General features: G+C 38.3%; 1 protein-coding gene across 1 annotated transcript in view; it reads right to left on the bottom strand.

Moving 5' to 3' along the window:
• The window catches only part of UBR2_1 (E3 ubiquitin-protein ligase ubr2), a gene marked incomplete at both ends in the record, with an annotated part of 52,471 nt that extends 43,472 nt beyond the window's left edge, over positions 1-8,999 (bottom strand). Inside the window, 5 exons of the mRNA XM_051218896.1 lie at positions 61-489; positions 1,351-1,638; positions 5,168-5,246; positions 8,592-8,950; positions 8,997-8,999. Coding sequence (XP_051072826.1) covers positions 61-489; positions 1,351-1,638; positions 5,168-5,246; positions 8,592-8,950; positions 8,997-8,999 — 1,158 coding nt within the window. The remainder of the gene's footprint in view (positions 1-60; positions 490-1,350; positions 1,639-5,167; positions 5,247-8,591; positions 8,951-8,996) is intronic.
• Between the last annotated feature and the right edge of the window lie 18,324 nt (positions 9,000-27,323).

The raw sequence follows: 27,323 nt of genomic DNA, 5'->3' as shown, positions 1-27,323 counted from the left end.
AATTTAGCGTTGCTGAATAAAGTATTTTTGTTTAGAAAGAAAAAATACTTTAAAAATTACCTGCTCGTAATTGTGATATTCATTGTTGTAAAGTAAAACTAAAAATGATCGAGAAGCTGCGGTTCGCTCAGAAGCTGTACGCATAGGTCGTGGAGGAAATAATCTAGGATGATACTTTCTAGCTCGTTCTAACTGAGCTAAACATCTGGCCTCTACATCCACAGCAGAACGACGTTTAGGAGCAGTTCTTGGCCAGGCGTCCTGCCCTAGCTTTGCAGCATCTTCACTAGGTGAGACAAGTGGGATATGCGATAAAGGAGGTGGCCAATTATCCCATGAGTTCTCATTATCCATCTTATAATCAACCACACCGTCATCTGTCGACCATAAATCAACAGTCATCTGTTTTTCATCACCGTTTTCACTTAATGGACATTTTTCCTGATGCAGTCGACTACTCAAGGGTTCAGTTGATAGACGAGGTGTGCCCTGAAAAGGGATATTGAAAAATTCACTGAGATAAATATGGTGTGAATTATTGTAAAAACAATATACGATGAACAGTTGCAAAAGTGAATTATAAATAACAAACAACAAAGTCACATCAAACCAATTTTATATGGATTGCGAATATGTGAACAATTAGAACATAATTTACACTATAAGTGTTGTCTGCGAAAGACAAATAAGCATCACTCACCTCAAATCCAAACCACGGTAGATAGAATGTGTGAACTCGTATCTTACTGATTAAAAGCTGCTTGTTTAGATTAATCTGACTCACTTGATTACTGTATGAAAGATCAAATGGATAGCTTGTTATAATTCTAACATATTCGAACAATCAACGATCTTGTGTAAGCACAAACAACTTTGAGCACAGACCTCTTGGTTAGACCTGATTAATGGCCAAATTTTTCGATCGTCGAGGCTGGGTAGTATTTCTCAAACACTGGTTGCAGTAGCACAGTTATATAAAATTCTTTATTTGCCTCAAAACTTTCTAATTAAATTCTTTAATCTCAATAGTTCTGTTTCAATCGTTATTCTTATATTGATATTACTTTCACTGTGATGATGTGAGGTATGTTAGAACTGACTGACACCAGACTCTATGTTAACTATGGCTGACTGATTATCTGTGAATGATGTCACAAGTTAAATCATAACTTTCAGTTACATATTGTAAACTGACACTAAAATGACAAAAACTGTAAGCCAGAACAAATATGTAGACCATTGTTTTCCTTTAGGATAAGAAATAAAAGTCTTAGAAAATGTGTCGCTTGAAAATGATGTCATAAAAAGTAACTATGTATTTGGTAATCATTAAATATTACGTAATCTTACTTGAATTAAATCAGTAAGACAAAGAATCGCACTCTTTATTAAAGGTTTTAATAATTTCCCTGTACGCATAACAATATCACTTGGAAGACCATTAATTCGTCGACGGAGATTTTCAAGTTCAGCTCGTAACTTTACATCTGTATTTTCAGTATCAGTAAGTTTGGATAAGTTGTTCTCTTCAGCTCCTTCACATTTTGATGTGTTTTTGTGAAGTTTACACCAAGCATCTGAACGCCAAGCTTCAGGATCTCCGCAATCACAATAGCCAACACCAATGGATGTGCTTATCTAAAAATGTAATATAATAAGTAGCTAAGAAAATGAAAATTGCTATATATTCGGTTTAGTCTAATCTGATTACGATATCAGTCACGGTAACCCAACGATTTTTACTCAGAATTATAACATATTAGCAGTAGATAGCAAAGACAAAACACCACTAACCTCGTGATCATAATATGAGATTACTAAACAAAGATAAGCATTGATTATGATACTATACTTGACCCGGGGATGCGTAAATGAACATTGAATGCATTCACTTGACGCCACAAAAATGACAGGTTGCGTCTTTTGTGAAACCTCCTACTTTAAAGCAATGGGTTTTTACAGACTTCTTAAAACCCTTTGAGGCAACCCAGTCTAATCCGCTGAATCGAAAGTCTGAGTAAGGGACATGAAACCTAGTGTTCGGAGCGTGCTTTCGAGTTAGAAGCTGTTGCTGCTTTTATCAGCTGGCAGAAGCTATTTCACTTCATCCAAGCCACTGGCAGCAAGAAGCCTAGAGTTAGTGAAACAACCTGCGAATTTGGTGGAGTGCCAATAAGTGACATTCAAAGACACTGAATGATGGGCAGTTCTCCGAGTAGCATTTCAGCTGGCCTGTTTTTGTACCAATATTAAACACTCTGTCCTGCAGTTGATGGACCGTGACGACAGATTCTCCAAATGAGGCGGAGGTCCACAAGGATATCAAATCCTTGAAACAGTACATGTCACCAAGACTGGGTGTCTTACTCCTGGTTTTTTTAAGCATGATGGCGAACTTCTGGTTAGGCAATTGACTGGATTTTCTGGGAACACTCAAAAAAAGTGCCCCTGTATCACCTATACGACAACTATCGCGTGATTAGTTCACTTCTGATTGCGTCTAAATTAGTGGTTTATCATACTTCGTAGATTGTTCGAAAACTGAAGAAAGTTGACACGCAAGGAACAGACTGGTTTTCGTTCTGGTCGATTATGTATTGATTTTATCTTCACCCTCCGCCAAATTTTAGAACACCACCATGCTCAAGGTAGGCCAATAATCGTTGTGTTTCTTGATAATAGGGTCGCCTTCGATTTGTTAAATAGGACTGTGCCATCGATAACATTCTCAGAACAGAAACCACTGGCGACCCTGCCGTAATATTGTCTTGCATTGTGCAGAACTGTGAGAGGAATTTCGTTAACTGAAACAATTCTGTATTGCCTTCGCCGCATTGTTAGTCCATTATCTCACCTATAATACATTATTTTTATCAACCATTCTATTTATTTATGTCTACTTCTTACTCTTCAAATACACATCTTTTTCTTACCACTATGTCATCCATAATTTTTATGGAGCACTTCATTTTTGGGTGCCATGTTTTACCAGACTTTTGTGTGCTTTTCGTGACGTGAATCAGAATAGTACCCAACGGTGCAGATCTATTCACTTTTCATATCCCTCTATACCTTGAATTCCAATATCCCTTCATAAATACATCCCCACGGTATGGTCCTTCTTTTATCAATGCCACCATATTATTTCGATCTTTGTTGCCACTTTATCTCGTTGTGCCTATTTAATATGGCAAACTGGAAAAACTCACGGCATAAGATAAACAAGGTGAAAAAAAATTTGGTAGCCCGTTCAAGTGTTTGAGAACCTACTTTTTAATTGTTCAAATACTGAGATTAAACTACCTGTATTATATATGCTTAAATTGAATGATCACGAATGGTAACTATCCATACTCAAGAGTTAGTATAGAAAGGTTTTAAATTATTGAAATGCCAAACAATATAAAACTTAAACAGGAACACCGCAATTCTTGGAGTATTTTACTTCTAATCTATCATCGGAAAAAATGAGAGGCAAGTATATTGGAGTTTACAAACCTTACATATGATGAATGGAAAAATTAGCTGTAGCATCAAAATCAACAGAAAACTTTAATAACTGAATATGAATGCCCGACACTAACTGCTGAGAACATTTGTAAAATATGCTTTAGACAATTGCAATTTGCCTGCATAATGAAGAGATATTTGTTGTAATGTTGGACTATTGGTTATGAAGATTCTTTGCTGTAATAAATTTTCTAGTATTGAATAAAGCTATTATAATCGTCATTATTATTAGCTTTTTAGTGAAAAAATACCACACACATTTTAAATATCATCTAAAACGAATCTGTACGTAGAATAGAAGAATACATTGAACACCAGATATTAGTTCATTTTAAGCTATTCAACTAGCTAATCATTGTTGATAGCATAATCTAGCTGAATGTAATTATTAGCCAAAAAGTATATTTTCCCATCATCTATGACTCAGTTAAACGTACATCCTTTTTTGCATCTGACTGTGATAATTGTGAAATTAAGGTATAAATGCAAGTTTAATATCACGGTAGAATCCGTAATAAACCAAACAACTGTTTGAAAGATTAACATTTAATATTTGGCTTCATACGCATAACAAAAAACGATCAGGAAGATTAAATGGAATTGATAAGCTTAATCTCTAAAAGGACATTAGTACATACTGTCACTTAAAATATTAAATGTCAGAGACTTTCGGACACAAGTTTGTAATCAACAAACTGTGTATTTTATTCAATGTCCGAAAATCAAAAAGCTTTTATAATTGATGAGATCCATGAGCAAAAATATGTCTACGACATTGAGGACATTTATGCTGGTTCAAAATTTGGAAATTGCATTACCCAGTGCCGCTGTCTGAGCTCCAATATAGTTTTAAATATGTATAACAGGAAGACGACTTCTACTATGTAAGATTAGAACCAACCAATAAGAGGAACTTCATTAGAACGTAAGCTCATCTCAACTAAAAATTTCTTCCAAATGTCTAAATGAGAATTTTCACTGTATTGGGAAAATAACTTGCTATGAAGATTTGTGACATGATATTCGATATTTTTGCTACGTTCTTTTCAAACCAATGCCTCAATTACAAAAGGGTAATTTCAGATCAAACATCAAAGTGTCTTGATATTATACGTAAATGTAATCGGCGACGATATCGCTGATCCAACGACTTCATAATGGTAAAAATGAAAAATACTTTTAAATCCTCCTGTTGTCGAATGGACCAACAAAACCCAAACATAAGGGTACTTTAACAATCGTATAAATATAGTCATTTAAAGTATTAAATATCTTATGCGATAATGTATCCTACAAGTTATAAAAAACTAAAATTTGTAGCTTGTCTGATTAAACTTTAATTGCAGCTGACTACTGTTGTCATGGTTTTCAACCAGAACAATCTCGCTTACACTCCCTTTAAGTGTACGAAAACCACTGGATACAGTATCCTTTATAAAAATTTAACACCAACTAGTCGAACAAGTAGAGTTTGAATATCACGAGCCAGCTACTTCAGTTAGAGCACTCGAGTGATACCATTAATCTTTATGCAAACAGTGTAGTTCATGGTTTAATATATAGATCATTTATATTCACCTCTGTTATACAAACATCATAATAATGAAACGCTTGGAATATTCAAAAATACCAAAAAGAGATACTACCAATAACCTACTTTATAATTGTGTTTAATGTGAGCACTGTTGAAGAAACAGCTCCTGCATAACACACAGGTTGAGTCAATTGCACAATCCCTAGAATTTGAACAAAAATGAACAGTTTCTAGACAAAATTATTGTTGCATAAAAGTGAGTGCCGCAACACACAAAAATACGATGGGTAACAAAAATGTCGTTTGAATGGAACAATGGATAAAACTTGAAATTATCATGAAGAAGCAAAAGACTATGAGTCATAGTTGAGAAAAAGACTAAAAATCAAAAAAGTAGTTAATGAGTGGAACCTAAACATTGCTTGATATTCTTAGCAATCAAATCCTACCATAATATCGGTACTCTAAGCCCATAAAATACACAAAATTCACTAGGAAACAGTAACTGTCCAAAATGACGTTACTAATAGTTGGAATAGCTGTGAACTTCATCCAACTGCTAAAGGACTTTACAGGCGAAGACCAAGTCAAGCTATGAGAACTAAACCATGGGTTCGAGTGAACGAGTCTCACAAACTCTATAGAAATTCATCATCGCAAGGCAGTACTGTTTAATTATTTGATGGCATTTAATGACACAGCCAAATAAAAACACAAACATTTTGGTCTGATGGAAAGATTTGGTTAAGCCACTTACGCAACAACATGGGTAAATTAACCTATCGACAGATCACAGCACAGTGTACAGAAAAAAAATTGCTTTAACTAGTAGCAGTTAAAATGTCAACACAAATCACATAAAAAGAATTTGGAACAGCAGTGGTTAGGAATCAAATAACAGGCCTCTAAGGTGTATGTTACCAAGCACAGTTTCTCAAAATATATGTCCATTACTAGCATGTTAAATTTTCCAAAAGCTTTGAAATCAGAGCCCAGCAACCCCATATAGCTTAGTCAGAAAATCGACTTATAAATTATTAGATAACTTCTATATCCTTGATACGACATGTATGACCCAACATAGGTATATGTATATTAAGTTATTCCTTGCCAACTGTCTATTTGAAATTTTCAATACGTGGACCAACCATCTCAGTTGATGAAGATTCACAACCTCACCAACTGATCTACCATCATTCCCTGATACTCTGCGTCTAATCTCACTATTACTTATCCGGTGATCCCAGCAAATGCGAACAATATTTCTAAGACATCTTTGGTCAAATACTAGTAGCTTACGAATATCTTTTACTCTAACAGGCTAGAGGCGTAAACTATGATCAGAGACAATAAACGATATCAATAACCATAGTACGTTCTTCAAAATCAAGTACATGAACTCCATTGAAGTATTAAAATTCTTCGGAATTTGCTAACATTTACTAGTTTAATTAAGTTCAGTATCAAATTTCGAGGATATAAATTCGCGTAAAACGTCGATATTACACTATATTAAGTAGCAAGCTCTTTTATCGCAAACGCAACAACAGATGCAGAAGACGAACAGTGTAGCAGCAGTAGGTTTCAATATACACAAAGGGAAAAGCAAGATCCTCCGATGCAACACAGCGTGCACCAATCCAATCACACTTGACGGGGAAGATTTGCAAGACGTAAAAACCTTTACATATTTGAGCAGCATCATTGATAAACACGGCAAATCTGATGCGGATGTGAAGGCGCGGATCGGAAAAGCAAAAGCAGTATATTTACAACTGAAGAACATCTGGAACTCAAAACAACTGTCAACCAACACCAAGGTCAGAATTTTCAATACAAATGTCAAGACAGTTCTACCGTTGTATGGGGCGGAAACCTGGAGAACTGGGAAAGCCATCATCCAGAAGATACAGGTGTTTATTAACAGTTGTCTATGCAAAATACTTCGGATCCGTTGGCCGGACACTATTAGCAACAACCAACTGTGGGAAAGAACAAACCACATCCCAGCGGAGGAAGAAGCGTTGGAAGTGGATAGGACACACATTAAGGAAAGCACCCAACTGCGTCACAAGACAAGCCCTCACATGGAATCCTCAAGGCCAAAGGAAAAGAGGAAGACCAAAGAACACATTACGCCGGGAAATGGAGATAGACATGAGAAAAATGAACAAGAATTGGATGGAATTAGAAAAGAAGACCCAGGACAGAGTGGGTCGGAGAATGCTGGCCGGCGGCTTATGCTCCATTGGGAGTAACAGGCGTAAGTAAGTAAGTAGCAAGCTGGTCACAGACCAGCAAAATCGCCCTACCAGACTTTCATACAATAACCTCAGAATTGAATAATAGCGTGAACCGCTACCAAACTCTGCGTGCAATGCTGTCTGGAGTAGGAATAGATTAGAAGAAAACTAGAAGCTCATGAACCAACAAAAGGTACCAGTACAAGAGGCAAGTGCTTATTTATCTGAGCCACGTCGCTAGGTCTAAACTACAAGACTGGAATCCGTGTGGTAACCACGGAATTTGGGTTATATACGTTAGAAATGGTCACGGTGGTACAGATTTATTCACTTTAAATTTCGAATTTCAGTATTCCCTCATCCAAAACCTTATTCTCAATGTCTCATCAATCATACTATCATTAGTAATACGATTATTTCCACTCCTTTGCTATTTATTGTGTTAATTTTATTTTTTTTGTGCTGGTAAAGTATGGAAACTTGGGTTACTCTACATTTCTGTTAGGCTCGACGTTAATTATAACTATGTGACCAAAATATCCCACTGCTTTATATTCAAAAAGCATCACTAAATATTCGATACCTGACGTGCAACATTTTCAACAGATAACAATGAAAGGTTAGCTGACAATTGTAAAGATGGGTTCAAAACAGACCTAGTACTCTGGAATTTTTACCTTACGATTACCCCAATATTTGAAATTGATTCATGTGAACTTCGTCCTGGGACTACATTAGCGCTACTAAATGACTGCCAAACCACTGGCGATATTTTTGGTATGTACATGAATCAACCGGGAATCCAGAGGCTAGAAAGAAGCTATCATTGGCATGGATTTTAAAACCTGTCAACAATATGGTACATGTGCTTGTCACTTAGTCTAACTACTACGATTGTTAGAATACTGTATGAGATCAGTTGTGTTAGTTAGGGACTATCTTGCTATTACCTTAGCTTGCTGCTTTTCAGGTAAGATAGGACCCTACACCAGTGCGAGTTGTAAGACAGTATGTATGCAATCGACATTTTTATTCTTACTACAGAAGACTAAACGACGAGAAGCGAACAATAATGTCAGCCATAAGAAACAGAATAGTATCAAGACATCTTTATGTAGAAACAATCCCAAGTCTTAGCCACGATTGTTGCGATTGCTCATCAATGTTAAATCCTGACTAGTATACTAACTAACTACGGTATATATGCCAATGAGAACTTATTACCATCGTCCGGGACTTCAGAGTTGCATTACACACCCTACCAGTTCACACAGACAAGGTTGTAAAAAGCTCTGCTTTACTACCTGCAACAATAGGTTGGTTCATTGGCTTGAAATATTCGACCACATATACCCTGTTCACTCGGAGCTACAGATTGCAAGTAAGCTTCAAGTTGATCGGCACATTCACCCGCATCCTGAGTTTTGATGAATTCCCTCCCAGCAATGAATAATTCAAAACTACGAAACAATGTCCGTTCTAAGGCAGCGTATTCTGATTTGCTTGACTCGAAGTCACTCTCACCAAATGGTTCGGTTGATATATTTTCCGAAGGTTTGAAAACTTGAGGAGTACATACTTCAAGAGCCTGTGTTCTAACTTCATCGAACAACAGACGCTCAAAACTTGCATCATCTGAAGACAGTAGAGTTTCTGTAAATTGCTGAAAATATCATGATTAAGACACAATTATTTGGAATTCTGCTAACCATTTAGAATCCGCCGTAACCACTATCCTTATAATTTGCGCTACCTAAAGACTCAATTCAGGTGCACATTTGTGTAGTAAAATGGTCCAAATGGTTGTGAACGGAATAGAAAAAGCTTCCGCTTAACAGGCTTCCGTGTCTAGTAGCAGGGGATCACCTAAACCTCCAGGCAGGAACCTAGATATGCTAAAAATAAAAGAGGAAAAGGAAAGAAGGCATATAGCCTATGTTATTCCTTTTCTAGTTTCCTTCTGTGAGTGTCCAGTCTTCTCTTGAAAGAGTCAATTGAAGGCGCGGACACCACTGCTTCGGGCAGCAGGTTCCAAGTATTGATGAAGAGGTGTAAAAACCTGTATGCCACAGGTATTTTGTTCGTTCCTGGCTTTTCTAATGGCCTGCTATGTCCTCTGAGATGTCCCGATCTAGCGGGAAGAAAAAGAGAGAGTAAGCTAGGTCGGAAATCATTTCTCAGTATTCTGTACATCAAAATTAGATCCCCCTTAATCTGCGATAGGACAGAGTAAAGAGGTCCAGCTTTTCAAACCGCTCTTTGTATGGTAACCCTCGGAGTCCTGGGATTGCACAGGTAGCTTCCCTCTAGGATATCCGAGTCACCTTTTAACCAGGAGCTTGCAGCCTGGACGCAGTTCTCAAGCTTGTTTCTCACCAAGGATATGTATACTGTGGTGAATATGGTGGTATCTAACTGAGTGAATGTCCTTTTTAAAGCCCAGAGGGTCCTAAACCCTTAGCTGCGACCTCCCGGCAATGGGCCGTCGTCTTAAGATCATTACTCACTGTCACCCCTAGATCCTTATGAGACCGGTCTTCGGGTAATGGCACTTCTCCTGTGTTGTACTTATTAATCTTTGAATCCCCAGAGTGCATATAGACACACCTTCCCGCGTTGACAGGCATCAGCCACTCTTTAGACCAGTTTATCATATTATTTAAGTCTACCTGAAGAACACATGGAGTGCTTGGAGTTTATTCTTACTTTCCGTCTACGACCTACTAATGAATCCTTATGTCATTTTAAAAGAGGTCCGGCAATACCAAGATTTTCTAACTCAAATAGCAGTCTACTTGTTGGCACCTAGATAAAAGCCTTACTGAAGTCTATGTAGACAACATACACTAAGTTTCTGTTGTCTAGCGCCTTTAACCAAAACTTCCTTGCCCTAAAGAGGTTTGTTGCGCAAGACAGACCTTTTCTAAAACCATGTTGTTCTATGATTAGCAAGTTATTGGTTTCCAGTTTTTCTTTATCGACCACTGACTTGAGCTCCACCATTTTATTTAGAAGGCTGCGAGCATTTGTGTAGCATACCTTTAAGTCTGTGGAGAACTTTCCCTTGCCACCCAGAGTGGCTTGGGGATCGTTTTGCTCCGAACTTTTACAATTCACCGTTTTGGCGACGCTCATTTATTTACACTTTTGCAGCATGTCTCTTAATACGATCAGCTAGGCTGAGATCCTCACGGATATATATTCCGGATCTAATCAGTTTACATGAGTTACCTAGAATCAGGTTATTTCCTCCAACCGTAGGAAATGTAACCTTCAAAAGGCAGTTTTTCTGGTGACTTTCAAAACCCACCTTTTGTCCTACTTAATAAAGCTTACAATTACTAACTCCTGTAATTGCATCTGGGAGTAGTTTGCTTACTAAGGACTTAACATGACTGAGATCGTGTGCAAATCCAGCCTTTGGTTCCTTATCGGAAGATTCTCTTAACTTATGAAAAATGACTGATCTCTCAGAGAGATCTGTCTTGACACGCAGTGGAGATTTTGTTTCTGATACCGTCTCTCACAATCACTTGCTAACCAGCTGCATTTTGCCTACAGCTTTTTTCTGCTCATTTCTTTTTCTCCGTACTGAAGTCCATTTACCATCACTCAGGACAGCCACACCGAGATTATTTGGAATGGTGACAATTTTATCTGGGTCTTCGTTTTCCACCAGAAGTGTATGATTACCAATCTTAATATCAAGCGGCACCTCATTCCTCGTTAATGTTAACGGAGATTTCACTTTCCCGTCAATCACAGTCGGGTGTTTAGCGGGTCCGGTAGCAGCACACACTACACTGACATTCTTCACCGTCAGTGCTCGTGCTATCAGCGCAACCGCCATCGGTTTTCTTACAGGCCAAAGCCAATAGGCTCATAGCCTCCTGAATTAGTAACTTCTTATTTGTACAGCAAAACATACAAAGCCAATGCGAGTTAGGCTTCGAGCATATTTTGTATGCCGTAGGACTTGGACGTGTACATATCTTATGGAACGACTTTTTACATTCATCACACTGCATTCCTTCCTCAACGGGGAACAAACAGTTTGGTTTTCCACATTTATAAATCTTACTAACCATTGTAATTTGATTAAAAAGGTTTAAAACACAATATGATCACAACATGAACACGAGTGTCAGACAATAAGTAAAAAAAGGCACCAGAGAACAAAGTTAGGCAAAAATTTCAAACATTAACCAAAGTACTTTTAGTTAAAGTAGACCAAGAATGCTTTTTGGTGCAACAAGTACACAAAGCAAGGATAACTGCGACAAGTACAAAAATCACTTCCCAGTTCGAAGTCCCAAGCAGTGGCCAAATGTTTTAATGGAGCTTCGTAATTTCAGTTCTGAATAGACCGGACACCATATGTTTGAGGTGATCCTCAAAAGATCTAATTTTTTCGAACGTGTCGGAAAATAGAGTTTCAACCATTTTCTAGGTGATGGGGTTTCATGTGTCCAAATTCAGTTTTGGTTGTCAGAACCATTAAACGGCTTGCAGCAAGAGGTCTATAAATGGGTAGTAAGAGAGCATCCCTAGTATTGGGGAAGTATGATTTTTATTATATTCTTCCTAGAAACTGTAGGGCAAAGCAATTTATGTCAATAAAAGTGCAGTAACACTTAGAGTATTCTCCGTTAATACTTCCTTAATAACCAAATTGACGTGTACATGTATAAGGATGTAAAATAGACGAATAAAGGTAGATAAACTGGCGTTTATACGTTTTGTTCACATGCAATTTTCACTTAATGAATTTTTTAAAATCTCTTTTTTTGAAAAAATATATATATATACACGTTCATATGAACATGTCGGGGATTTATTCACTGTTACAGATCTTTGTACTTTGGCGCATCTCATCTCATGCATATTTTATCATTGAAACTTATCAGTAGCATATCAACGTACGGTGAATAAGTACAATACGGTACACCCGAATTGTATCACTCTGATCCACCTGTACAGTACTGGCTGTGTTGGTAGCTTGTAGATGATTTGGGTATGGTTTATTTTTTAACCTGAGTACCGTTCGAGATACTTCTTTGAATTCTTTCCAAGAATGCGATATCCTTAAAGTAGATGTAAGAAATGGTCTGTTTCCTCTTAAACGTATTTGTAGATAAACAGTGAAAATCGTTTTAAACAATTCAGGCTACATAGTGCTCTGGTAACAAACTCTGAGAGTGAGCATACTTTATTAACTCCAGAATTCCGTTAGAAGGTGACACTCAGAGTATCACAAAGAACTATACTCAATTCCTTTTTAGTGGTCAGGATATGTAATCTCTCAGGAAGTAAAAAGTGGGTAAAGTATCAATGATGTTCGCCATTGGTATTCTGGATATGTTGGTGTTGGATGAGGTGTTTCGTGGTCAGCTCTTGTATGGTGGGTTTGTCTTCTAAGGATGAAAATATATCATTTAGGGCTAGCATATCCTTAATATCTGCATATGGTCTATTTTTGAGGTCTAAAGTATTTGACAAGTCATTAGTGCACTATTTGAGACGGAGTACTCCAAAGATTGAACCTTACAGCACACTATGTGTCATCGGAAGCTTATCTGATAGCGTAGTACAAAGTGTGAGGGCTAGTGATTTCCTGTCTACCTAATCAAAGGGCCACATAATGAAATGCTAAATTATACCCATAAAGTTCTGTTCTGAAGCAGAATGAGTTGGTCGCTCCTAAAGAGTGCTTCGTACAAATTTCGGAGATCAGTACTCACCAGTGGTACTACTTCACTGGATTAGCTCAGGTTTTTCAATACCCACAAGGTAGAAAATCGTATCCTGATTTAGTTACGGAGAAATTCGTTAGAAACGCTCCCCACGATCACTGCTCTAGAATGCAGAGAAACCGGTGGTTAGGTGGACTCCTCCAACTTGTCACCTATTATCTACTGGCATGTCTATCCCTATTTTCAAACAGGTGTGTGTTAATTCTTCACCAAGTAACACTTGAAGAGAGTAACAAGAAGGAAGTAACAAACTACTTTGAAAACAGACTTATTAGTTTGATGTCTCAAAAATAACATTATGTTACCCATAACACAGAGATTACTCTACTCTGTTTCTCTCCTCACTTGATCCTGCTCTCAAAAACTAACATAACCTAGTTTCATTCAACTCAGAAAGCACTTTGCAAGTACAACAACCAGATCATGACCGACCATTCATCCTATTCTGAGGACTCACAGAGCACTTATCACTACATTTTGGTTAACTGTTGAGATTAATCGCTCAGTAATCATGACAGCAAATGTCTCCCAAAGTTCACACACGGCAGTTGAAACTGTGATTCTGTTACAGACCTCAGGCTGGTCACAAGCTCATTTCGACGTCATTTGGCATTGCAAGGGCTCGTTAAAAATCACTTACGAAACCACCGGACTTTTAGAAACACGACTGACGATCATGACCCGTATATACATGCCGGTCACAGTCTGTTTCTAGCCAGCTTGTATCACATTATTAGCGAAGTTCTGTAGCCATGCTGAGCATCTCTCATCTAATATGACCCATATATATGCACGACTCACTATAACCTATTCAACCAACTCTTCCCGGATTGTAAAAACCGAGTATTTGTAGTTAGTTTATCATATACGATAGTCGTGCAAACTATTCTTGATACACGTTGGCTGGTGATTGCGTCTGTTGAACGCGGCATGAGTAAACATAATATACGCAAACTAAATTAACACAAAAATACTCTAGATATCGGTCAATACAAAGATAAATCAGCTAAAAATTTAAGAGATTTAGTGTTAAATCGCAAATGGGAAATACGTACAACTCCAACATTTAGCGCCTTACGCTCGGCCTTGTACGCAGCAAGGCGAACGACTAATCCACAGAATACAAACTGGACATCGGTATTGCTCAGTGAGTTGCAAGTATGCTAACAACCACTTTATATCAGCCCAGTTTATCTTGGAAGACTCTTAAGATACCAGTTTAGCTTGTTGTTAAGAGTGGGAAAAGTCATCGTTGACCAAATAATTATAAAGAGTAGTCAATAATTCTAAATAAGATAAGTATATTCCAAGATAACGTGTATAATATAATATTTCCACAAGAGCAGGTACACGCAATTTTTACAGGCATGATATACAAATTATAGCATTTGCTGTTTCACAGTATGCATGTTAAATGAATATATTCTATAAAAGTGAATATTAGAACAACACATATAAGCGAACAATTGTTCTCAATTAGATCATCATCAGGCTTTACTCTATATACATGAATATTTATACGAAAAGTGAATATCACTTGATTCCTTCAGATATACTGAGTAGTCAAAAGAATAAACTTCTACAACAGGTAACGTCCAACATATTACTTTTTGCCGATGAACTTGTAACGTGTCGCCGAGTTGAGGTTGACTATGAACACCGCTACCAAGAAACACGTGCCAAGTTAATCAGAAGGCGAAGGTAGAACGTAACCAAATAAATCCATAAAATCCCCGAGAAGCCAAATATTAGAAGGCAGTTAATGGACCAAATCGAGATATATTTGCTGACGATCTCGTGGCATCGAAAGGATACCGAGATCGTGCCAGGATACAAGCTTGGTTACAGAACGTAACCGAATTCGCGCGAAGTCACAATCAAAAAAGTGAGTATGGAAGCACAATATATTTGTCATTAGCACAGTCAAACAAAAGCACGTTAAAACAAACACTGGTACAGTTGGTCATAATAATAATTGTTTTTATTAAACCAGTCGTGTTCTCGTGATAAATGTGAGTCACTACAGGAGCCACCCGCTAGAAAGGGTTTACGCTTTCGATAAATAGCAGTTTAAATCGTGGGACTGATCGGCTGACGAGCGATTGTAGGACGGAAGAATTGGCGAACAGGAAAGCGATCGTTGATCGTTGAGTTGCCAACGAAGGTCGTTTTCGGAGAACGGTACCAGGAGCGATGTGCTGTATTTATTGCTTGAGTTGGCATGCCACACGAGAGTGGTTTGTATCCAGAACCTGAAGATTGCGTTCGTAGGGGTCCGGACCAGAAACGTTGCAGACGTAGGACGAAACCACGTTGAGCCGAGGAACCAGTAGCGACCATAACGACAAAGTTCGAGACCAAGTGTATGCCAAGCATTCGAAACCAATATATCGACTGAGTACGTTGACAAGAGCGTCGGTGATCAGGCCAGCTTTCGCCAAAGTTGACTGAAGTCGACGGAACCAAACGGAGATGGTCGAGGGCGTGGGCTCAGGAAACAAAAAGAAAATCAAAAAAGAGAAGAGTGTAGCATGCGTGTAGTATAGGAATAACCCTACACCGTACCGGTTGTTCACTGTGCGACTATTCGTGGAAACGTACGGGTAACCGTACTCGGCGATCGGAACGTGAGACGGTAGTCTCGTTCGTATTTCGTGAGCCCGCAATCTCATCCGAGGTCAGAGGCGGCGTGGTCTGCTGATCTGAACGTGAGACTGTCCTTTCGTCCGTAGACGATGCAGATGACGCGTGCTGTTGACCGGGACGTGAGAATGAGGTCTCAGATGCATCTAGCGTGGGATCTGAAGAAGATTTAAGGATCCCGCTAGGTTTAATAGGTCTAGCATTGAGTCTCAGGGTATCAGATAGGGCACTGTCATCGACGTGTGCTGGTTTGAGACGATCAATGCTGACGATCTCGACGCGGCCGTGTCGATCAACCGTGAAGGTCTTTTCGTGACGAGCGATCACGTGAAAAGGGCCTTCGTAAGGTTGTTGCCAAGGTTTGCGTACCGAATCTACTCGTATGAAAACATGTGAACAGGTAGATAACTCTCGAGGGAGAGCGACCTGTCGATGCTGTATTCGAGTCGACACCGGAGACAGCGTTCGCATAAATGCAGACAGTCGATGGACGTAGTCTGATTTTCCGAAATTAGGTCTGCTCCGTGGTGTGAAGAATTCTCCGGGCAGACGCAATGTCGTGCCGTATACCAGTTCAGCGGCGGAACATTGTATATCTGCCTTCAAGCTCGTTCGAATACCTAAGAGGACGAGCGATAAGGTTTCGTACCAGTTGTCGTTCTCGTGTGCTCGTAGAGCACTTTTAAGTTGGCAATGAAACCGTTCAACTTAACCATTTGATGCTGGGAGGTAGACGTTAATGCGTATGCGAATGCATTCCGTACCAAGCAGTCGGGTCAGCGAGGAGAATAGTTAATAGGGGAAAATTTCTCGAATAAAGCGTGGAATTTGTCGTCACGCGAATAAAAAGTGCCAAGGATTCGGTACACATAAATGGGAGTCTATTATATTAATACTATTCTCGTCGCTATCCGTCATGTCGTGTATATTAAATATTAAAAGATAATATGAAAATATACGACAGACGTGGATAGATAAACTATAGACTCACCGCATTGGCTTCTTTGGAAGATTTGACCAGAGGTTGAGGCGTGTTCCAAAATACGGCTCACCAGTTGTAGCGTGGCGTCGAGTTGAGGTTGACTATGAACACCGCTACCAAGAAACACGTGCCAAGTTAATCAGAAGGCGAAGGTAGAACGTAACCAAATAAATCCATTAATTCCCCGAGAAGCCAAATATTAGAAGGCAGTTAATGGACCAAATCGAGATATATTTGCTGACGATCTCGTGGCATCGAAAGGATACCGAGATCGTGCCAGGATACAAGCTTGGTTACAGAACGTAACCGAATTCGCGCGAAGTCACAATCAAAAAAGTGAGTATGGAAGCACAATATATTTGTCATTAGCACAGTCAAACAAAAGCACGTTAAAACAAACACTGGTACAGTTGGTCATAATAATAATTGTTTTTATTAAACCAGTCGTGTTCTCGTGATAAATGTGAGCCACTACAACCTGAAACTTTGAAGAGAGAAACACAACCGAGAAACTAGTTTAATAGTTCAGGACTCCACTCCAAATTTTGGCAGATGACAATAGACTTGTAGAATTATTGTCTGCTATGGTACCAGTACTGCTCTAATAATAGACCTAATCCTAAAATTATAGACTTGTCATGATATAACTGCCTGATCTATAAGATCCTACGTGGAAGTCACATCATCGTCTACACCAACTCATTGCATCACAACAATTACCAATACATGATGGAGAACAAGCTTAGGCTAGAGATAGGACAATATATTTAATATGGTTAAAAGATATAAGATAACAGGGACCACGCCTGCATTGCCGAGCCATGCCATTCGATCAACTCCAACTCATTCAATTCCTTATTCGCGCCTTCTCCATCGTTAGGTATTTCTCTGCGTTAAATATTGAATATCTATTTTCCGAGTGATTTCGTATTCAGCTTTGAGGATTGTGTAGTTATGGTTTAATGCCACTACACTACTCTCCCACCAGAATCAACGTGGTGTTGGTTCGATACCAAATTGGATGGGGTCGTCGCGCGCCGGAGGTTACCAAGATTAGTAAGAATCCTCCGGGTATCAATAAGCTGAAAGATAAATCAAAAAGAAGGCGGCAGCATCTGGTCGGGAAATACATGTCATAATTCTAAAATATCTGCCTTCATGCTTAACACACTTAAAATGAAAATTTGAGTGAAGATTATTTGGGCTATAAAAAATGGGATTACAATAATAATAATAATAAAACGATGCATGTTAATAGCCGTTGGTTAATAACTTAACGTATAGGTAGTATTTTGTGTTTAGAAATATTAAAGTGATGAATATTGTAGAAATGTTAATATTGGTATTAGTTTTGGTTTAAATTATGAAATCAAATAACGATTATGCCGGTAAGTTGTCCATATGAGTTGAATTCTAATTGCATCTGTATTAGTAGGCTAACTGAAGGAACAAAAGTATTACCGTGGAGAAGAATTCCAACTAGTGTTCCAGTTAGTTTGATACGGTTTATTTAGTTACGGGGAGATTTTCTCAACCTCATTTTTACTTGACTGTGGTAGAATTTAGTAATACTAATAATACACATGAATGGTTATCAAAATAAAATTTAAATACATGAGTGATAATTATATGAGTTTTGGACAGATAGCTAGAAAAAAATCGTTAAACATGAGTGTATTCGTAAGAGACATGCTCTAGACTCAATGTTCTGATCTGCGGCAGACTATTTATTTATATTTATACTTGCCGGCTGATTGGGCATACAAGTTAGTTGCAAGTATGCAGTTTATCATAAGGCGGAATACGATTTAATTGAGATATAGTGGTTATAAGTTATTAAAATCAGTTAGGCCTGTGTCATATTACTAGGTGATGTGGTGCTGCAGGATGTATTCGGCTAAATAAGCTTTTACAAGATGACTAACAGTGAGTGATGCTTATGTGATTATCAGGAAGAACACAAGTTGTAACCAAGGGGAGTACACTCCCATCTCATGTCTATGATAATGGCTTGAACCTTAGTCAGTGTTGGGGTAAATTCGACATTGATGTTTTCAGATTGCAGGAGATTTGCTCGACTGCTTATACTGATTATTTGCATGCATGATTGTGTCGCTAAACCATTAATAAGACTGACAAGGTTTCGAGATATTTACTGAATGAGCAACTGATAGAGAAACATACTGTAATCACCTGTAATGGATGAAGATACCAAGAAAACAACATCATTTAATGGTAATTATAAGTCAATTTGTTGACCGATTTCGTTAATAGTTTCATTAATTTTATCAGTCATATTACGTGATTGTCAAGTCATGACAATGCTTTATGACGATATCCTGAAACTATTATGTTTAACTAGTCATAGTGTTGAATGAGGATTAGTCAGTATAAAAATAGGTATTGTTGCTTTGCTTTAGGTGATTCGAAGTTATCAGAAATTCGTAACGTTAAAGAATCCCAGTAGCCTAATTTAATTATAAATTTCAATTCAGAAATATTCGTTTAGTGTTAATTCTAGTAGGCTACGGAGTTTTGATTTTAAACGTTTGTTTAGCCAACAGCTACCTGAGGATTTAGTTATTTTACTAGTGCAGTTGATAGTACCTAAATTTTTAATCTTATTATCTAAACTATGTTCGCATTTTAGGCTGCTAATATGATAAACCAATTCATAAACCCAAATACGACTAGCAACAACGAGTATGATGGGTTTACTGATAAATATTAAAGACGATTCAGATGATTTCTAAATTTAGAAGACATGAAGATATAGTGTAACGCGTGTATGGGTCAGGTTAACATGCAGGTTCTTGACGTATATGACAATTTAAAAATAATGAACATGACCAGGAAAAGTAATTTTAAAGTCAAGACTGCTTATGAAACTTCAAGCAGGAATGTAACGCGTTATAAACTTTCCATGAGAAATTCCTGCATTTAGCCAAAAGACAATTACAAACATATGGCACAAGCAACTGGAAAACATATACATGTTAAGTACAAAAAAATCGTCCAGTAAATTAAACTCGCCTGGATTATTTTTGAAAATTATATTATTCAGTGGATGAAATATATAACGCCATTCGTGAGGAGTAGTAGTGATCCAAAAGTATCCAGAATAAAACATGCAGTATGGCAATTAATTCCAGGGTGCTTGATGCTGTTGAGATTTTTGTCACTCGCTCGGATCAGAACAATTGAATGAATCCAGATAATTATGTAGTTGTTATTGAACGAGCCATCTAAAATTATTATTATTATTATTCAAGATTATATTTTGGTACAATATAGAGTTCTCAGCACAGGGTATTTCAACAAGTTACTTACTGAACAACGAACAAAAAGGCAGTAGCAAATACAAAAAGAAATTAAAAAAGGTTTTTTTAAAAAAATAAATTAAAAATTTAAAAAAAAACTGTACAAACTTTTTAAAATTAAAGACATGTTAAGAATGTAAGTTATTGACTAGGTTAATTCTAACAACCTGTTCGTCACAGAGTATATTTGCTAGGTAAGGTATTATAGAACTTTTATACTTTTGCTTGCGTGCATAGATTTTAATGTAATTACGTCTCGTTCTACCAGAAGATATACAAGGAGAAAGATAAGAGTGAAGGGGATGGTTAGTATCTGATAAAATGACACCTGCCAGGAGTTTGCATGATTTTAAATGTCTATCCACAACCATATTAATTATGACCTCGAAAGATTCACCACACATCTTGCTAACTGCCTTCAACACTCTACGCAATACAGCAAAGTCTTTTCTCAAAAGCCCGGGAAAGAATAGTGGAGAACAGTAAAGAATAATAGGTAATATGCAAGAATTGAAAAATTGTAAGAGTAAATGATGAGTAATTCCAAGAGCATGCAATCTCTTTAAGTAGTAGGTCAGACGGAAAACCTTCTTCGGTAACGATAAAACGTGGGAAGACCAAGAGAGATCAGAGGAAAAGGTGACATCAAGATAATTGACCTTCTACACTGAGTTTATCAAAGAGTCTTCGATAGTACAAGCACTATGGGATCTCAAAATAGTGTTTATATTCCGGTTATGTCTCATGCTAAAGTTAACATCTTGACATTTAGACGGATTAAGTATGAGACCATTACCAACAGACCAACAATCAATGCGAGACAAAAACTCATTCATTTCTATGGGATGTAAAGAGGAAGATATAGGCATACATACAGTGAGATCATCCGCATACTTCACAAAAGTGTTTTCTGTGGAAGATGGCAGGTCATGCAGAAAAAAAGAGAATAGAAGAGGCGAAAGAACAGCTCCTTGTGGTACACCTTCATGAGACAGTAGAGACTCTGAACTCTTTCCTCCAAACACAGTGTACTGTTCCCTTCCAGAGAGGTAGGAACATAGCTAGTTGGTTATTCAGCTGTCAGTGTTGACGCTGATTAACTTGTTAATTAAACGTTGTCTTGGTATAGAGTCAAAAGCTGAAGTATAGTCCAGAAAAGCACATCGAACATACCTCTTACCCTTTTCTAAGTTGAACACTATGTTGTGATGCAGAACTGCAACAGCATCTAAAGTGCTTCTTTTGCGCCTGTATGCAAACTGGTATGGGTCGGTATGCTCTTTTATCGCAGGCTGAAGTGAAAGTATTAATAATTTTTCCATGGTTTTGAGGAAGGGTGAAGTTATTGCAATAAGTCTAAATTTTACATTCTTATCACCAAATGCTTTCTTGGGTACAGGAATTATCTTCATCTTTCTCCACATTTTCGGTATGAGATTAGATGAGAAGGATCTGTTGAATATAGTTGTGAACGGATGACACAGAACGTCAGCACATTTTTTAAAAGGATGTTTGGGATACCATCAGGTCCCAAACATCGAGATGAATTAAGCGACTGGAGACATCCTCGTACATCAGTTTCAGTGAAAGTAGGAACACAGATATTTTTTTAAACCCGTTGATAGAGGGAGCATCACATCAGATGACCGACGTACAAAAGACTTATTTAAGTCACAAACATTCAGCTGGTTATCGCTTCTAAACTTTCTGTCACCTGTAAGTTCTTTAAAGAATTTCCATATACTTGGAGAGTTTTTGCAAGATAAGAGCTTTTGAGTAAACATTCAGTTGAGACGTCTAATCTCTAGGTTTATCAGACCATTTAGTTTACGAACTTCATTAGAGTTCTCCTTGTATATGCTTTCTTTCATCCTTCGTAGTCGTTTTAGTTGTGAAGATGTAAGTCGATCAAAACTTACAAAAATGGTTTCAGTGGGACAACAAATATCAGAACAGAATTTAAGGTAACAAGTGATAACATCAGTAGTGTTTTCGAGTGAGTCATCTGTAAATAATTCCCAGTTAGTCGTATGAAACATGTTTTTCAGATTTCGGATATTTTCTTCTGAGTAATTCCCATATTTCACTTTCTTGGTTTGATGTAAGAGTGTACTCTTCCCATGCTTTCCATATACTTTAGGTAGAACACGAATTATACAGTGATCTTAGCCAGACAATGGAGCACGTTTACGAGTCGCATATATACCCACATTATTAATGAAGACGAAGTCTAGATGAGCATCCAGACGGGTAGGAAAATCCACTACATTTTGGTGACCTAGTGACGTAAGGAAGCTACAGTCACATGAAGTTAACTCACCACATACAACTGAAAGTGAATCACTGAAGGCAGTAACAGCGAACTCAGTGAATTCATCAGCAAAAACAGATAGTGCAGATGATGTGCAATCTGGAGTCACGTAGATATTGGTAACATAAACATATTTGTACTTATTCACATGTTTTGGACGACATCTGAGAGTTAGACAGTCGATAAAGCCATTTGAAAACTTAAAACACACAAACGAAAATCGATACCAGTTTATGTTTACAAACGTAGCTACACCGCCACCACACCTCTTCTTATTGTTCGGTCGATCCTGACGATAGATTTTAAAATCACGTAGTGATACAAGGCAGTCATCCTATAAATCACTCAACCAAGATTCTTGAATTGTGATGACACCACAGTTACGATACATATTTTGACTAAGTAGTAATTGCAGATAGTCCACTTTATTGATTAGTGGTCGGCAGTTAGAATTTAGTAGCTCGGGAATTGACATACGATTAATGTTCGTTCTCTTAACGCATATTGCCAACCACCACGATGCCATTTATAGTACTTTTTCGTAACTTTTGCAGCGAAAGGTCGTAGGCTTTTCATAAAAGCGCTTGAATAGGTTATGCGATTAATGGACATAATTATAAATTAAAACAAATGAAAAACATAACTTGTTGAAATAATCAGATGGCTTATGATTGCAGAAAACTTATACCTGAAACTCACCGTATGTTTTTGCAGTAGTGTCATCCTTGTTGTTTGGCAATGGAACTCGAAAATATGAAATTAGGCAGGCAGTGGTCGGAAGAAAAGATATTACAGGATAGTGCATAGTTTAAAACAGAATGAGATGTTAAGTGAGGAAACACTGAGAATTAGATCCATATAACTATTTATTCCTTGATTGCATTGTTAGTCAATGTATATTTAGGTTGTTTACAGGTCATATTTGCTAGAGCTTGATGCTTAAACAAGTCTATGCCGCTGAAGCATGTAAATGCTATTAAAGCTTGTTGACGAACCATCAAAGCTAATTAGTTTATATAGACGACCAGTTTTAATTATCGATTGAGCTAGTATGTCATGAGAACTAATCAATATAACATTGCGACAATACATGTGAGCATTAATCAGAGGACTATCAGAATACTGGGTTAACATAAATATAAAATCGATCGAGAAAGTTAAAAGTGAAAATAAGGATTAATAATAAGAGGTTGTGTTTCTTTAGTCGGGATTACCAATGTAGAATTATGGTCTGCTATGATATTAGTACTGCTCTAATAATAGACCTAATCCTAAAATTATAGACTTGTCATGATATAACTGCCTGATCTATAAGATCCTACGTGGAAGTCACATCATCGTCTACACCAACTCATTGCATCACAACAATTACCAATACATGATGGAGAACAAGCTTAGGCTAGAGATAGGACAATATATTTAATATGGTTAAAAGATATAAGATAACAGGGACCACGCCTGCATTGCCGAGCCATGCCATTCGATCAACTCCAACTCATTCAATTCCTTATTCGCGCCTTCTCCATCGTTAGGTATTTCTCTGCGTTAAATATTGAATATCTATTTTCCGAGTGATTTCGTATTCAGCTTTGAGGATTGTGTAGTTATGGTCCAACGCCACTACAGACTTACCTTTAACACTTCAAAGTGTAAAGTAGCCCATCTGAGACATGTAGAAGACTGCAGTTACAACTTAGGAAACTCTTCACTAGAAGTATCCAAAGTCGAAAAATATTTAGGAGCGCTGTCATCCCACAATTTGAAGTCTTGCGGAAACGTAATATTTCCGCCCTCACTCCTAAAGGATTAGGACACTCTAGTGCGTATCCAACGGCGAGTCACGAAATCAGTTCGGCGATTCATATTCAAACCTCATGGAGAGAGCCTCCAATCACTAAAGCTTTACTCATTAGAGGTGACCTTCTAATGGCATACAGTATCCTAAACACATCTGGACATCTCCGTAGACATCTATTTTAGTTTAGCTCCAACATGAACCTAGGGTAAACACCCAGAAAATAGAGACACAACACAACAGAACGGACTGTAGACACAACTTCTACTCCTTAAGAGTTAAAGAATATTCGAATTTACTGCCGGCTGAGCTAGTCCAAGCGACTTTCCAGGAGGCCTTTAAAAGGAAACCTGACGTATTCTTAAGGACTAAAGATAATATCTTATTATGACGTACCAGTTTCCTTTTCCTTGATGATGTCACAGGTATTCAGTGTTTGACAACGCTTCTACCAGTAACACCTTCTGATGTATTTCGTTCCCACCCAGAGAAATCAAAAGACAGAGTCGAGGAGATCGGAAGAGTATATTTGGCGATGACCAATATATCGGAATTCTCTGATCTAATCTGGCTAGCGATTGCGGTTGATGTTGAGCACGGCGTTACCACACGTGATCTAGTGCGGATGCCTGACCGAGCGCCTTCAGCTAGATGAGTAAACTAAAACATATGGTCAGCATCCAATGTCGAAAACTTAGTGCCATTTATTTTGGGGATTTATTTATCGCTACAGATCACTCCCCCTCTAGTGGGGCAGTGACGACCCTAAGGCGTGGCCAGCCAGAAGTTTAAACCCAACGAGTTTGTCGTTGGTAAACACTCTTCTGATAGCTTACTAAATTTAGCAGCATCTGGTCGTCTTTCCTTACTATATGGGACCGAGGTACAACATAGTAAAAAAAGAAAGAGTTACAACGAAATTTCCGACTCCTCGTAAACTGCATCGTTCTTTTCCAGTCGTCCTGGAAAAGAAAAAAGAAAGTGTAAGTGCATGTCGAAATACACTTGTATGTGCGTAAAAACACAATGTCGCCGAAAAAATGGAAAGTATACTCAAGCACACGTAATAGTGTTTAAAAAAATGTTTTTTATGTTTTTTTTTTTTAAATATAAATATAAATATATAGGCATAATAAAATGGTCTTTTTTTAAAAAATAATCTTATATATCGTTAAAAAGAAAGATCGAGATAATATAAAATGTCGAGTAGTGCCTTAAGTGCAGTAGTCGTTTAAATGTTCTGGAAATCTTACTCTTCTTCCAGAACGCGTCGTTTTAGGTATATTTTCAGATACATTCGCAGTATCATCGCTAGTGTTGGTTGTCGGTTGAGGAATTATGAGTGTAGGAGTCGCGTTGTGCGATTGTACCAAAGGAAAGTAGACGTGAATGGGATTTCCTTCTAAATACGCTGCTTTTAAGCGATCGATGCTGATGCTATCGTTTGTTCCGTTCTTGTCGACTATACAGTACTTAGATTCACGTTGAAGAACTTTGAAGGGTCCTTCGTATGCTGATTCGAATGGTCGTCGATGCGAGTCTCGACGAACGAAAACGTGTGTGCTATATCGTAAGTCAGGTTGAACGAAAACATCAGTTGATTGAGGTCGAGTGGAAGCATATTTAACTGAACGCATTGCGTTTGTAAGCCTGTTCGTGTAGGAGGTTAGATCCATGTTCATTGAAGAGGATGAAGGATCCACGAATTCTCCTGGAAGTCGAAGTGTCGTTCCATAAACGAGTTGAGCCGCAGTGTATCCAATGTCAGCTTTCACTGCATTGCGGATACCTAGTAAGACAAGTGGAAGAGCGTCGGTCCACTGTGAAACGTTTGCAGCTGATAGTGAAGCTTTTAGTTGTCGGTGAAAACTTTCTACCAACCCGTTTGCTTGTGGATGGTAGGCGGTCGTTCGGAAGCGAATGATTTCTAAAAGTGTGGTCAGACGACGGAAAAGATCAGATTCAAACTGACGTCCGCGATCTGTGGTGATGGTTGAAGGGCAACCGAAGTTTGCTACCCATCGTTCGACGAAGGTGCGGGCCACTGTTTCAGCAGTGATGTCCTTGATAGGTACTGCTTCTGGCCATCGAGTGAAACGGTCTACGCAGGTTAAGAGGTAAGAGTATCCATTTGAATCTGGTAAAGGTCCTACCAAATCCAGGTGAACATGGTCGAAACGAGCATCGGGAGTTTTAAGCGAGCCTAAGGGACATTTATTGTGTCTGATAACCTTAGATTTTTGGCAGCTTACACAGGAGCGTGCCCACTCCCTCACGTCTTTATTCATTCCAGGCCAGCAAAACCGTTCTGCTATAAGCTTGATGGTTGCACGAACACCTGGATGAGAAAGGTTGTGCAATGTGTTGAAGACATTGCGTTGATAATGTTTCGGCACGATTGGGCGATCCCTACCTGTAGATGTGTCACACAGTAAGGTTTCCTTACCTGTACCCATCTGTTTGATGCGTAGTTTAAGTGTTGTGGACGATAACTCGTGCTGAAGATCAGTGTCTTCTTTTTGAAGCTCGGCGAGTTTATGAAGACCGATTCCTTGGAAACTGTTCAAGGAAGTTATACGAGATAAAGCGTCTGCAACTACATTGTTTGCTCCAGAGATGTGTTGAATGTCTGAAGTAAACTGCGAAATGTAGTCCAGTTGTCGAGACTCACGGGGAGAGTACTTGTCAGAAGGAGAGCTTAACGAGAAAGTGAGTGCTTTATGGTCAGTGAAAAGAGTGAATTCACGGCCTTCGATATAGTGTTGGAAATGCCGTACAGCACAATACATAGCTAGGAGTTCCCTACCGAATGTGCTGTACCTCGATTCAGTGTCTAGCAACCTTCTAGAGAAAAATGCCAAGGGTTGCCAGGAGTTGTTAACCCATTGTTGTAAGACTCCTCCAATTGCCGAGTCGGATGCGTCTACAGCGATGCTAATGGGTGCTCGGGTGTCCTGATGTGCGAGCATTGTTGCTTTAGCAATCAGTTCCTTAACTGTGGAGAATGCTTTCCGTGCGGTGTCGTCCAAATTAATGGATTTCGCATTTCCACGAAGTTGGTCGGTCAGAGGTTTCATAAGTAATGCGCATTTGGGTATGAAACGTCTATAGAAACTTACCAGGCCGTTGAACGTGCGTAATTGCTTGACGGTGGTCGGTTCTGGGTAATCCAGAATGGTCGCCAATTTGATTCTAAGGGGTCGGATACCTTGAGCATCGATAGTGTGTCTCA

Source organism: Schistosoma haematobium, chromosome ZW, assembly GCF_000699445.3.
Source record: "Schistosoma haematobium chromosome ZW, whole genome shotgun sequence".
Taxonomy (NCBI): Eukaryota; Metazoa; Platyhelminthes; class Trematoda; order Strigeidida; family Schistosomatidae; genus Schistosoma; species Schistosoma haematobium.
This window is presented reverse-complemented; position numbering and strand designations above follow the sequence as displayed.